The 14,685-nt window shown below is 32.0% G+C and overlaps 1 protein-coding gene across 2 annotated transcripts; it reads right to left on the bottom strand.

Moving 5' to 3' along the window:
* Positions 1–282: 282 nt before the first annotated feature.
* LOC114125965 (uncharacterized) lies at positions 283–14,369 on the bottom strand. 2 transcript variants are annotated; one of them, XM_050205504.1, is made up of 4 exons: positions 14,257–14,369; positions 4,519–6,576; positions 4,036–4,431; positions 283–3,170 (listed from the first exon to the last, which is right to left on the bottom strand). In XM_050205504.1, exons 1-4 carry the CDS (start codon positions 14,279–14,281, stop codon positions 658–660), a joined length of 4,992 nt encoding a protein of 1,663 aa, XP_050061461.1. In that variant the 5' UTR covers positions 14,282–14,369; the 3' UTR covers positions 283–657. The 2 variants fall into 2 exon arrangements, with proteins under 2 accessions (XP_050061461.1, XP_027845606.2); XM_027989805.2 differs by lacking the exon at positions 14,257–14,369 and adding an exon at positions 11,010–11,570.
* Positions 14,370–14,685: the final 316 nt, after the last annotated feature.

Here is a 14,685-nt window from a genome sequence, read left to right as displayed (position 1 = left end):
ATTAATATAGTATTTTAAATCAAATAATTCAATTTCCATATTTGTAGTATTTCATGTTATTTTTTTCAATACATAAGTTATACATTAACAGTTTATATTTAATAACTGCATGAAAAACTATAACTGTATAAAATGAAAAATCTTAACCTATCCTACATAGTAGATACATACTATTATATTTATATAATATAAAATTGATAAGGTCCAACATAATATTATTTAATTATGTACAGCAGGTATTTACAATACAGGTACTATGTAACATACTAATGTAAATAAACATATTTTTAATACCAATATAATTATTATAATAAAATTGATTGTTCTTTAATTTTTATTATTAATACCATTAACATTTTACAATACATGCATTTTATATAATTATTAATTAAGTTTATAAGTTGAAAAAAATAATGTTATAGTTGTAACAAAACAAACACATACACACACACACACATACACACACCATTGTTTACAATTTTTATAGAAAATATACCAGATACATTATACTTAACTCTAACATGCGTGTTATTCTTAAAATTATAGGACATATAATATATTATGTATAAATAAATTATACTTAATACACAAAAAATTGCATTTTCTCCATCTTCTACACTATTATTTTACACAATGAACAATTAGTAGAAGATTATTTTAATCTTTTTTATTAGGTTGTGATTTACGTTTATCAGTTTTCTGTTGTTGAGTAGCCATTGCAGTAGCAGCCATTATGAGAATTTGTTGCTGCTGATTTTGCTGCAAAGAGGAAGTTGTAGAAGAAGTAGTAGTAGTAGTAGTAGTAGTAGTAATAGAAGATGTCGCTGTAACAGACATACTACTACCATTACGTTGTTGATGGTTTCGATTTCTGCCTCCACATGACATGTCTACGATTGATGCTGATGCAGAAGTTGTTGAAACTGCTGCTGCATTACGACGTTGTAACTGTTGCCTAACCGTCATAGGACCAAATGAACTAGCAGCAGAACCACCACTAGTTGAATTATTATGGGTTACTGCTGATGAACTACGTTTATGTTGCTGCTGTGATAGAAGCCTCAACGAATTGGTTGAGACAGAAGTTGTAACAGGTACAATTGTGATTTCTAAGTTAGTTGCAGCAGTTGATGGTCCTGTAGTAGTAGTAGTAGTAGTAGTAGTTGTAGTAGAATGGAATGGTATTATACCTTTACGGTTTTGCTGATTTTGTAGGTTGCTGTTCATGATTGTTGAAGTTGATCTTTGTTGCTTTGTGGTGTTAAGTGCTGTTAATGGCTTAACAGAAAGGTCCAGTAGGCCAGCCGCTGTCTGCTGTTGCCGGACTACGCCACCATTCTTGCGTGGTCGTTGCTGTTGCCTATTCATTTCACCAATAGGATTTCTATTATTAGTGCCACCAGTCAATAATACATTATTAGTGTTATTACTGACTGGTGTGTCTTGGTTTGGCTTTTGTTGCTGTTGTTGCAGTTTTAGTGAATCAATTGCTCGATTTATTTTGTCATGCAATGCTGCTGCTGCCGCTGCTGTGGTAGGCTGTTGATCACCAATGGTACTGTGGTTCATATTTACTGATCGCCGTCGTTGCTGATTGCGATGACTCATTGTTACCGAGGTTGTTGACGTGGAACTATTTCCAGGCGATGTCTGTCTTTGATGAGATATTTGCTGTTGATGTTGCTGAGACTTGCTTAATAGGCATACGACATCAGGCGTTACGGTCATCACCACAGAATCTGAGTCAGAATCTACATTTGAGTCATCATCTGTACCACCATGGCATGGTTCATTTCGAACACCACCGTTGAAGTCTTCATTATTGGTGGACAACAATGATTCGAATGAAACACCACGCCGTCGACGCTGTTGAGAGGTTACTGCAGCACTAGCTTCTCTTCCAACGCTATTTCCACTACTAGCAGTTGCATTTAAAGGTACTGCTGTCACTTCCAACCCACCTAATCGCAAAGCATCTACCAGCCATCGACGCTGCCTCTCTTCATCTTCTCGCTGTTGTCTTTGCTCGTCATTGAAATGTTGGTGTGAAACACGTCTTTGGCAAGCTGCCATAGCAGCCGCTACTGTAGATTTTTTGTATCGACCATTATCATCAGATCCATACTCTCGGTTGTCATCGTCATCATCATATTCTATTATAACAGGCGGAAGTTGTGTTTGTTGTCGTTCAAGGTTATTATTTCTTCGCTGAGAAGTGACCGGTAAAACTGTAGCCGAAGCATGAATTTTTTGCCGGTTTTGTAGTCGATTGTTGAATTTTTGAAGTTGTTGATGAGGAGAACTATTGGTTGAGGGGACTATGACTGGCATAATAGATACCGAAGGTGGTAGGTGATGATGTATTATTCTAGTCGTTGATGATTGTAATGACGAAATAGGTGGTGGTAACCGCCTGTTTAACGGCTGTAATCTTTGTTGTTGCTGCTGTGCAGCAAAGATGTGCTGTTGACGTTGAGATTGGTTAAGTTGATTTAATTGTTCCAATTGTTTAGATCGATGAGTAGACTGTTGCTGTTGTTGCGGCTGTCTAGGTCTTGGATGTGATTGTTGCTGTTGGTAAATTACTCGCGGTTGTTGATTCTGAAGTTGTTCTGTGGTATAAACTACGCGGCGACGTTTAGTCGGATGTGGCTGACCAGGTTGCCCGACAGCTGTTGCTGGACGCTTGTTAATCACAGCCGCAGATACAGTAGTAGCACCGTTAACCACGATCATGTTTCCGGTAGATGATGTCGAAACAGTTTTTTTGTTGCTGTGATGAATGTTAACTTTTGTAGTGGAATTATTCTTATTGGTAGTTTTAGATACTACTGTTGATGGCGGCGGTGCGCTATCTGAATCTGAGGTAGAAGCTTCGGTAGTAGTATTTGTGGCAGCATCGTTTGTTGCAGAAGACCCATCATCAGAATCTGAATCGTCTGAATCATCGTCTTCGGTTGATGACGAATAATTCATTCCCACTGTCGCCCCACTGGCTCCATTTTGTTGTCGACTACATTTCTTCTTAAGCTTTCGGCGTCGATGACGCCTACGTCGGTCATCATTACTGTCACCACCACGTTCTAAGTGTCGTAACCGGCGGCGCACTCGGTTCCATCTGAATGACATCCAAGATGCTGGGTGAGAAGGCCAGCCTTTGAGTTTAGGCGCTGTAAAAGTAATGAAAAACATAATATAAATGATGATACAAATAATATATAATATCACAATTATAATAACAAATACTAAGTAGTAAGTATATAAGTACGAGTATTAATCAATAAACCAGCTATTGAAAATTCAAAAAAAAAATAATAATAATAGTTTAACCGTTATAATATAATAAGTAAATTAACAGAGTATATTATATTTTCTATATCATTCTTATTAAGTTTTATCAGGAGCTATAATTATGCATGAATTATTTCAATAATATTTTATTTTATTATTATTATTTATAATATATTTTAAAAATTAAGCTCAAAACTAAATTACTCACATTTAGATAATTTTGATATCAGTATACAATATACATGATATATAATATAATACTTCATTAACCATTATTGTTTAACTAAAACGAATAAATATTAGAAAATGAGTAATAAATAAAATAAAAATGTGTTTATAACACATAAAAAAAATCATTTAAAATATATGAGTTCTTAACAAAATAAAAAAAAAATTAATCTAAAATCCAATTATTCTACATATAAGTACTTGACATTTTTTTTTAATTTTAATTATCTTTTAAAATATCACATAACACTAAAATTCATCAAACTTACGCAGCCTTTTTTTTTAATTGTTGGGATAAATACTAAGATAAAACAGAAATATTGGGGATTTTTTTAAATTTTATAATATGATTATGCTTCTAAATTTTTTGCATACTAATTGAATATTAGGAGTATAAACTTTCTAGACCTTGTTCTTACTCCTTGCTTAAAATTTATGACATTTTACATTATTTTAATGTTTTGTATTATATGATTACTAATATTGGAATAAATATGGTAATAAATATACACATACCCATGTGGTTGACCAACACTGCAGTGTTTTGCTGATGGTTTTGTTGTGCATTAAAAGGTTCTAACAGAAGTTCAGCTGGATAGTCATACGTGTCTCGACAAAATAAAACTCGGGTCATAGAATCTACTCCACGGTATGTGGGTGTCATTAACTTTTCTTTATCATCATCTTTGACAACAGCAGTATCTCCTTTGATCATTTGTTCTTCACGTTTACGTTGCAATTGAGCTCTATATCGGCAGTACCTAGAGTAGCTCATAACCACTAATCGTTGTTTTATATTATTACCCCCACTGACATTGCTTTTCATTTTTTTACCATTACGTTGGTAATTTTGGCGACGACGTTTACAACAATAGCAACAACATTTTTGATCACTGTCCAGTTTCTTTTCAACTGTAAAAATAATAAAAATATATTAGTAAAAAAAACAAAAAACAACATTATTATTGATTGAATACATTGTAAATTATTGAATTGTACCTTTGTTTACTGCTGTTGATACATTATAATGGGGATGATCTTCTTTCTTAGCAACAGAACTCGTGCTATCACCATTAACCAACGACTCATGATTTAAGCGATGGCGCTGACGATGGCAATGCCGATGACGGTTAGTAATACCTTCGCAGTGCTTTTTGTGAATTCTAGCTGCAGCTAAAGGAACATGTTCTGCTTCTACAGCTTCTTCAACAGTATATTTAGAGTAATAATTACTTCCATCAGCTGTGATTAAATCTTCTTGTTCTTCTTTAACTTTAACTGGATTTAAAGAGAGTAAATCTTCTTGTTCTTCTTTTACCTTAACTGGATTTACAGAAAGTAAATCTTCTTTTACTACAACATTTATGTCCTGTGTCGATTCTAATTTCACTTTCTGACATTGTTTTACATCACCCTTTATGTCCGTTATTAATGTTGGTAGTTCTGATAGTTGCTGTTCATCCATAGTTTTCAAAGTTTCTATTCTGTTGGATTTTTGATCATTAGAACTGTTATCATTACATTCTGATTCTGATGACTCATCATCAGACTCAGTGTCTTCATTTTCATCATCATCATTCATCAGTCCACCGCGAACCCATTCGACAAAATCTTCAGCTCGTAATACTAATCCTGAACAGCCAGATGGCAGTGTTCCTGACGAATGACTTCCACTACCATATCCATAATCATCAACACTACCACCGCCATTGTAGATAGATCCTACACCACTGCTACCATTAATAAAAATGTTACTTGGCCATCTATCTGCACCACCACTGGCATTCCAAGTGTTGATCTCTAACACTTCGTCCTCACCATGTACACCACCAAGTCGACCGGCAGCTGTCTGATCAGGCATAACGTATAACCGAACACTACACAGTATGTTTCCATGATTATACTGAGCGTCTGGAGACAATAGTGGAACACTCACAGAGGTAGGATCCGATGGCATAGCTGTAGATACCCGATTGCGGTTGTACGGCGACTGTGAAGAGAGGTGGTTATCAGACGATGCCGCAGCTGTCACTGCAGCATAAGATTCTGCAGCTTCAAGTTTCTTAGCTGATGGCTGACGAGTGCGTCTTGGTAAAGTACGACGACGTGGCAATAATGTTGCCGAATCATCATCAAATCCACCACTAACACCGTCGTCATCATCTGAACTGGCCACAGCACCACTTTGGATGTTGCTACTGCTTATCATAGTATCTGTTTTATCACCGCCGTCATTTGATGCCTCTGTTAACAGTGTAGGTGGCACAATTCTGTTACTATTGCGTTTCTTGAGCTGTGACGAAGATGATGAAGCTGTTGTTGATGTTAACACACTATCGTCACGCCATAATAACTCCAATTCACCAATACAAACGGATTGCTGATAGTGATGTTGTCGCCTCTCTGCTACTGCATTAGTTGTTTTCGACAATTTCGGTGAATTTTTTCGTTGACGTCTTCGCTGTCGCAGCTGCTGGCGGTCATTGCTACTGCTATTTCTCTTGCTATACCATGGGCGAACTGCATAGAAATGATTCATGCGTACAACGGACCATTCAGAATTAGATGATGACGAAGACAATCCATCATCACAGAAACACAGATCACTACCAGCATCATTATTGGCACAACAACATGACGACGACGAATCGTAAGACTCAGCAGCATTATCACTTCCGTTGTCCACCCCTGTCTTAGGCTTTTTCCATCGCCGTCTCTTCTTTTTTGTTATGTCTTCGCGTTTACGGTAGGCTAACGCACTGTAAAATGTGTACGGGCCGTGTGTGGCCAGTGGCTCACCTACCAGACGCATAGTGGTTAACATTTCGTTCTCTTTCGACGGTTCATCTTCCTTTTCTTCATTATCATTATTTTTCTTAGGGTGTTCTAGGGAATCGTGCTGCTCAGTCTCTACAAATGTCATTGGAATGTCAGCTTCGACAACTTTTGGTGACGCCTTCTGCTCCTCAATACTTTTGTCACCAACAGCTTTGACTTCATCATTCACGTTGCTCATTGAGTCTTTGTCTGCAATTGTTTCACTGTTACCGCTTTTAGCTACACAAAAAACAAACAATATTTTTTATTTATTCTAATAAGTTTCATATTGTACTTATACAGTATACTCTCAATTATCTGCAGAATAGGGTGGCAGGACATCAACAGATACGCGAATTATGATTTTTTTTTATTAAACATATCAACAGTATTAATATTAAACAAGCCTATTGTATTTTACGTCAATATCACAACTCAATTAAACTGATAATTATGTATAATGTAAGGATAATATATTATATATAATATATATTTTTTTTTTGTATACATATTATATATATGTAGATGATTTCACGGAAGATAATGGATATTCTGCTCACGGATAATCTAGAGTACACTGTATAATATAAAACAAAAATATTTGTAAAAATAATTCACTATATAAAAAACCTTGTTAAAAAAAGTAACAGATCTATTTATAATTATAGAAACAAAATTAAAGATAGATATTATCATTGATAAACATTAAAACATTATAATATTTTCATTTTATATCAAAGACCACATTTGGACTAAACAAATATATTCCAAAACAAGTCATTATTATTTATTTTTTTTTTTTTAGATATTAATATTTGAAGAAGTATCAATTAAAATATAATTGAAATTTAATTTAAGTAAAAGAATATTATGTATTTTGTATGTTGATTGATTCATTTTATATTATAATAACAACAGAAAGTTTTGATTAATATTGTTGATGTACAAGATGTAAATTGTACCACAATACTTAGCTTATTTGTATATACCAGCTATTCCTAACCTTTATAATTGTGATAGTTGTGCGGACCACCAATATTGTAAAAAAATTTATGAGGCCCACAAATAGCACACCTATATATGTATTCATATGCATATAATATAATATATTATATTTAATATTATATGGTTCACGGTCCAGTACCATGCTGCTGGTGGCCTAGAAGTGGGCCGCAGCTCATGTGTTGGGAACCACTGGTATATACAATATATATAGGTAAAAATATGTAAAACACGAGCATATTAAATAGAATATTAATTATGTACAGAATAACATTGATGAGATATTTAAATATATTATATCTACTGCCTAGCAAAAAGACAACTTATGAAAAATTCTTATTAATTATTGGTATAAACTATAGATTAGGAAATGTAATTCATTCTTTAAATATATTTTTATGAAAGATAATATATATTTGAATAAATTATCATTATTTTTTTTTTATTAATTTGAAATGTTGAAAATTCTACATTATAATTAATATAGTACAATAATATAATAAATGTATACAGATAAGTATAATATGTTATATATAGAACATAATATAATTACTTAAAAATAAAACAAGAACATTATTACATTACATTAGGAGTTATTTGTATTTTTTAATCTAACATTATTAATTTTTTTTTTTTAATTTTAGACAGTTACTAATACGGAAATATTTTTAAATGTAACTATGAAAATGTTAAACCAAAACGGACTAATTACAGATAGCACAGATTATCTTGTAATACATGGATCAAAAATAAAATAACAGATTAATATTGAATATAGTTCCTAATTAGTTTTATATAAAGTACTTTAAATCATAATATTAAAAGAAAAAATACTAAGTTTTAATTTATAATTATTTTTACTAAATTGTATTAGGAATTTATTAATTGAAAACAAATATTTATACCACAAATTAAATTTATCTGTATACCATGTACATTATACACTTGTGCCCTACATTAAATTAATTTTCAGTTTTTAACTGTATCTATTGTGTTATTAAATTTACCAAGTATTTAATTAATAATTATTCAATACATAATATTAAACTTTGATGTAAATTCATTGGACTCAATGAGTAATGTCTAAAAACTTATATTATTAATTATTTACCTATTACAAATTGGTTGAAGTATACTACATACACCTATATGCATTTCAATACTTAATAAAAGTAAAAAGTTGATTTATTTTGTTTTGGATTGTAGATAATTATACTAGAACATAGAAAAATAACACTGAAGAAACAATGTGTATTAAGGTAAATAATTTCAAGTTATGTAAATACAATTTCTAAGAATAGAATTATTTTAAATGGTAACTAAATACTATAATTACATATTAACATCAGAATAAACATTTAGAATGCAAATTAGACTAAATTTAGGATAAATTAGACTTATTGTTGTGTTACTTATACTTATTCTTTTAAAAGCTGTAAGTCACTTATTAAATTAAATTTAATAAATTTAATGTCACAAAGAATACTTTGTTACGTTCAAAATGGTGATTTTTTAAACATTCTCCTTTCCAATAACTACAAATCCAATAATGTAGTTTGAATATCAAATTATAAAAAAAAATATTTAATTAAAAATAATAATAAATAGGTAACCTTGTTAATTTGAACTTATAATTGTTTATATTATTTCAAAATATCTTAATAAAAAAAACCTATGTTTGAATCTAGGATTAAATAAAAATGAAAAAATATTAAATCATAAACTTAAATAAGTTTTATTTTTGTGGTACAATTTTAATTTAAAAATTAATTAATTTTTGGATTACTTTAATGTAAATTTTGTTGTTTTTTACAAATCATTCTCAAAATAATATTTAAATAAGTAGCGCAAATAAAAATTTTATTTTTTACTCAAATAATTAATAACACAGTAAAACAACTAAACACTGGACAGTCTTGGCTTGGTCAGTGAATTTTTTTCTACTCAGAGGGTTCAATTTATTGAAAGTTTATAATTTGTTCCCAAAACAACATTTACTATTTAAAAGTTCTATTAGGGAATATTTTACAATACTAGATATTATTTACTAGTAGTATTAAAATCTTGACATTAAAGGCTTAAATTCTTGCATATAAAATTTTAATAAATAAACAAATATAATATTTTAAATTAATTAGTTATATTACTATTGTTGCATCCTGACAGGTGGATACATACATCTACACGGGAATGAATACGTTGTATTATATATTAGTAAGTTTAAAATATAAATTTTTATCAACAATTATTTAAAATAAACAATCTATACAAAGTAATGCAATATAAGTTCATAAGTTAATAGTAAGGGTACAAACATGAAAGAATTGTATAAATCAACCCTTAAGTGATGTTGAAATTAATTTTTTTTTTTATGATAATAACTTGTTTATAAATAATATTTTTTATAATTTTTATTCAAATTTGTATTATAACTTTAATATTATTAGTTTAATAAATGTTCGTAACACTTCTTATTTTTTAATATTTTTCAAAGATTTCCAAACACTGTTAAAATGGAAAGATATTTTACTAGTTAATAGAATGACTTTAAAGTCAAGTACAAAAACACACAATATAGAAGATATATGCTTTTTCTACAATAATTTTTATAGTAAAATTACTATGAAAAGTAAGGAGATAAATGGAGTTGGATACTTTAGAAGTGCAATATTTTGAACAGCTTAAGTTCTATTCAAGTTTTATTTTTTTTCGTCAATTGACAAATTTAAATTTGGCTGTGTACTTACACAGTAGGTACACAAATAAATACATAGGATACATTTTTAAAAATCATTATGTTGTTGTGATTTACCGAGATTTAAAAGATACAAGTTCCATGTACTTAAAACTGGTATTGTCCCAATAATGAATAAAATCAGGACAAATAGGACCTCTAGTAAATAACATCACTTCTATTATGTAGTAAGTACTCAAAATACTTGGTAGTTGAATTAAAAATGAGAAAATTATACTTATGATATCTAATCTATAAGTCGGGGACCTTGTACACGTAAAGAGCATAGAAAAGTACTTATAAAATGTTATGTTTAATCTAATACACCTATATGTTTTTTATTCTAGTCTTAAATTATATCCAAAAGGTATACAATTCTTGAATTCAATTTTCAATCAAAAAATGTACACAATTATAATTATAAGAAACCATTGAGCACAACTTAAACGTATTTAACAATCTTATAGTTTAAGTTAGAAAAAATTATATTAGTAAATATTAATTCGAAAAAAACAATTGAAATCACAACGTATTTAATTTAACAAATTGCAATAGAGAACAGAACATTTTTAATTTAAAAAAAATGATAAGTCGAATGTATTCTTACACGGAATGAGAAAAAAACAAAATGTTAATTTTATCCAAATAACAAGGTATTATAATTTTTGTTTCATTTAAGAATATAACTATTGCTTTGTTATAATAAAAATAAGATTTAGTAAATTACTAAATTAGAAATATACACACACAAACACACACACACACACACATACACAAACATACATACACACATACACAAGAAACAAAAAATATTTTTTAAGTACGTGTATTATTTTTTCACACAATTATTTTATGTTAATAATTGTACGATTAATCGGTCGTAACGTCAACGACTAAAAAATAAAATACAAAATAATATTTTAGTATTGTAACATACCCAATATTGTATAGTTTGAAAGATTGTTTGGTCGTGTCAAACGTCGTCCATCCCGTCGGCGTCGAACGCTCGTTAATAATAAGCTCGTACGCGACAAGCCGAGTCAAAAAACTTTGGTATCTGAAACCGGATTGCCGAGCTGATTATCGTCGAACAATTATATCGCGGAGAAACGAAAATTAATTTATCGAAATAGCGTTAAAATAATAACAAATAAATAAAAAAAAAATATTCGTGTACGAATACGACGCGGTACACATACACGACTGAATAATAACATCAATTTAATTAGTCACCGTCGTCGATTTACGCGTAAATTGTCGCGGCATTATAATAATTAACGCGAGTGGAAGTATAATTTTAAACTATTGTGATATTATATTTATTATTTTTTTTCTGCTGTTATCGGAATGAAATTTATTGTATACATTATTATTGTTATAGGTTCACTATCGGGTAAATAATATATATTTTAATAAAATAATTATATGCGCGCGCGCTGCGGTGCGCTGCGAGCGTGTGCGTGTGTGCGCGCGCGAGTGTGTACGGTTGTGCGTGCATGCGCGTGTGTGAGAGACGAGCTTGTGCGTGCGTGTGCGTCCGTGTGCGTCTGTGTGACTGTGTTATAATATATATATATATGTATATATGTATATATTATAATCTATATACCAATACTACAATAACAAGTTTGACTAACGAATAGATTGTGTGCGGACCGTACGGTCTTCGGCGGCGGCGGCGGCGGCGTCGAGGGGGGTCGAGCGCGGACACATAAATAGATAAATAATGATAAAAATAAAAATAAAAATAAAAAATAATAAAAATAGTTAATTTTGTATTTTGTAGATATTATTATTATTATATTATTTTCGTTTCATCTTTCATGGCGGCGGCGGCGGCGGCCGTGTAGAGGTTGACTTTATGACGGGCCTACGTGATGGCTCGCCACTATACCACACTACAGTCGCGGCGGCTGCCAGCACAGAGAAACGTCGTCTACCTATCATTGGGGAGGGTTGGGGAGGGTAAGCCAAACGAACGTAAAACAGTAAAAATATTAATATACTCTGTACAATATTATAGTATAATATTAATATATTATTATACGTAAACGTCGTACTCGCCCGCGAGTGGCCGCCGTTTCTAACTATAATATTATACTTTGTAGTAGCCACCGCACTCCTATATAGCTCACAGACTTTGTCGAGCTAGAGATGTTTTTGAGTGCGGTGCGGGTCTGGGAGCGCCGCCGCCACGGACCGTTCCGCGGTGCGCGGTGGCTGTGGTGGCGGCGGGCGGTGTTGATGGCTGGAAAAGGTGGGCCGGGCCAGTGGTGGCGGTGGTGGCGGCGGCGGCGGCGGCCGTCTAGCTGCTGCGTTCGGCAGTGGACTGTACGGTAAGAATGGTACGACGGGTCTTCGCGGGAAGCGACGGGTGGCGATGGATTCGGCCGCCGGGGAGAGCTATTAGGAAGAGGAGTCTATAGCTCGGCTGCAGCAGGAGAGTGAATTTCGATTTCGTCGTCGTCGTCGCCGCCGCCGCCGCCGTCGGCCGTCGCTCGTTGGTGGCAGCGGCGGCGGCGGCGGCGATGGTGGAATGGTGGATCGGAGGGGGCGAGAGCACCGCCACCACGGTCGCGGCGACGGGCGCCCGTCGCTACCGCCTCCGCCTCCACCACCGCCGCCGCCGCCGCCGCATAGTTGCGCCGCCGACTACGGGAGCGGAGGAGAAAAAGATTGCTTTTCCCGAGATTATGTACATATATATATACTACACTCGCTCGTGTACATAGAAAATAATATATAGAAGTCGTGTGTACACATAAAAATACGTTATATATGTCATCGGACGAGAGGCTCTTTACGTACAAATACACAATAATAATAATAATAATAACGGTTGTGATAATAATACGACATTTGTGTGTAGAACTCGTTGTGTTATATAACTACTATTAATAATATTTTAATCTATAGCAATAGACAAACAGTATTATATATTCTAAAATTATTAAACAAATACACACACGGCTACTGATTTTCATGTGCGTACAACGAACGTTTTATTTTATAACATTATCTGTACGTTGTAAATTTGCTACTTACCCGTATAATATTATAGGTAGGCATATTAAAACGGTAGCCAATAGAATATAGTCACAGGTAAAACGTACGGCGTTATTGTAAAAATAAATTGACGTATATTCGCATGTCATTACCTTATATCGGATGAAAGAAAACTAACGACTATAACGAGTAACGATACATTGTGATTGTGATTGTGATTTTATAAAAATCTAAAAATTTTATTCGACAAGACGTGTACTACACAGATATAGGTACTGCTATTGATATACATTTTTTTTTTTTTTACTAATATATTATACTATACTACCGATGTCGGTCAGTTGGCGAGACGTGTAAATTCTAAATAGCCTCACGGACACGTATTTTTCACCGATAGAGCCCTCAAAAAAAAAAAATTTAATCGCAACATAAATCCGTGAGAAAAAATTTAATTCGATTTGTATAGTTCGACGTCTGAAATCGTTAAAAAAATAATATACTAGTATAGCGTAGTATTATTAAAGAATGTATATTTTTATAATGTGTAGGATCATGGGCGTGCGCAGGTGTGCGCAGGTCTTTATTCTTCGTGGTAGAGACTAGGGAACAAATTAAGGGGATATTGGGAGGAGTGGGGAGGATTAGTCGCTCAAAATTCAATATCATTAGTATAAAATCAAAATTATGCTGTTTAATAAATATTTTATTCCAAAGCATAATTTATAAGGTATACATATACATATATATGACAAATACGAATTACGATTTGACCTTTTAGAATAAAGCAGAAGTTGAAATGTTTAAATATTATAAAAGCATAAATAACTGTACAAAAAAATATGTTATAATTTTGACAATATAGTCAACACTAATCAACAGTGAAGCTGATAAATTATGAGTCTTTATGATTAAAATGTAAACTATTTTAAATACCGTAATTAATCATAATCTATTATCTAAGTAATTCTAACTAATGGCCTTTGAAACCGAGTTGTTGTATAAAAATCAATAATGAAAATAAATAAAACTATGAGGCATAGGTACAGTTTTGTCAAAGTACAAGTTTAACAAATTAACTTATTTAAGCGGCTATATCAAATTATACAATTTTTAAGTAAAATAGTTAACAATTTTATAGTAGTAGTTTTTTTTATCCTAGTCCATTATTTTGTACTTACAGTTTTTATATTCGTTATAATTCATAATGTAAACCGTAAAATCTTGATGTATGATATAATTTTATCTCACCGTGCAGTTGATATGAAGTGAATAATTTTAATCTCGAGGCTATTATTGTTATTAACTGGTCAAATTTCTAATTTATTTTATGTATATTAATAAATGACTTATTAAATAATATGTCAAACGACATAGAATGACGTATAGCATTGATACTGATAATGTATGATAATTAATCATCATAATAAATAATCAGGGATCAAAGATCAAGATAAATTTATTTTTAAATGTCAACATTACATATTATTATATAGGTTTTTTCATAGTAATCGTCGTATACACTATACATTAATTTCATTAAATGAAAATTCGGTACTAAGCGGTTTTAAGGAGTTCATTAGAAAACGAGTGAATATCGTGTAAATGTG

Source organism: Aphis gossypii, chromosome X (genome assembly GCF_020184175.1).
Source record: "Aphis gossypii isolate Hap1 chromosome X, ASM2018417v2, whole genome shotgun sequence".
NCBI classification, from domain to species: domain Eukaryota; kingdom Metazoa; phylum Arthropoda; class Insecta; order Hemiptera; family Aphididae; genus Aphis; species Aphis gossypii.
This window is presented reverse-complemented; position numbering and strand designations above follow the sequence as displayed.

Excerpts from the sequence above, each read along its gene's own strand:
- LOC114125965 (XM_050205504.1), bottom strand. The coding sequence starts at position 14,281 with ATGAATTATAACGAATATAAAAACT. Across the intron at positions 4,432-4,518 it reads ATCAACAGCAGTAAACAAAG|TTGAAAAGAAACTGGACAGT; the intron begins GTACAATTCAAT and ends TTATTTTTACAG. Across the intron at positions 3,171-4,035 it reads AGTGTTGGTCAACCACATGG|CGCCTAAACTCAAAGGCTGG; the intron begins GTATGTGTATAT and ends TTACTTTTACAG.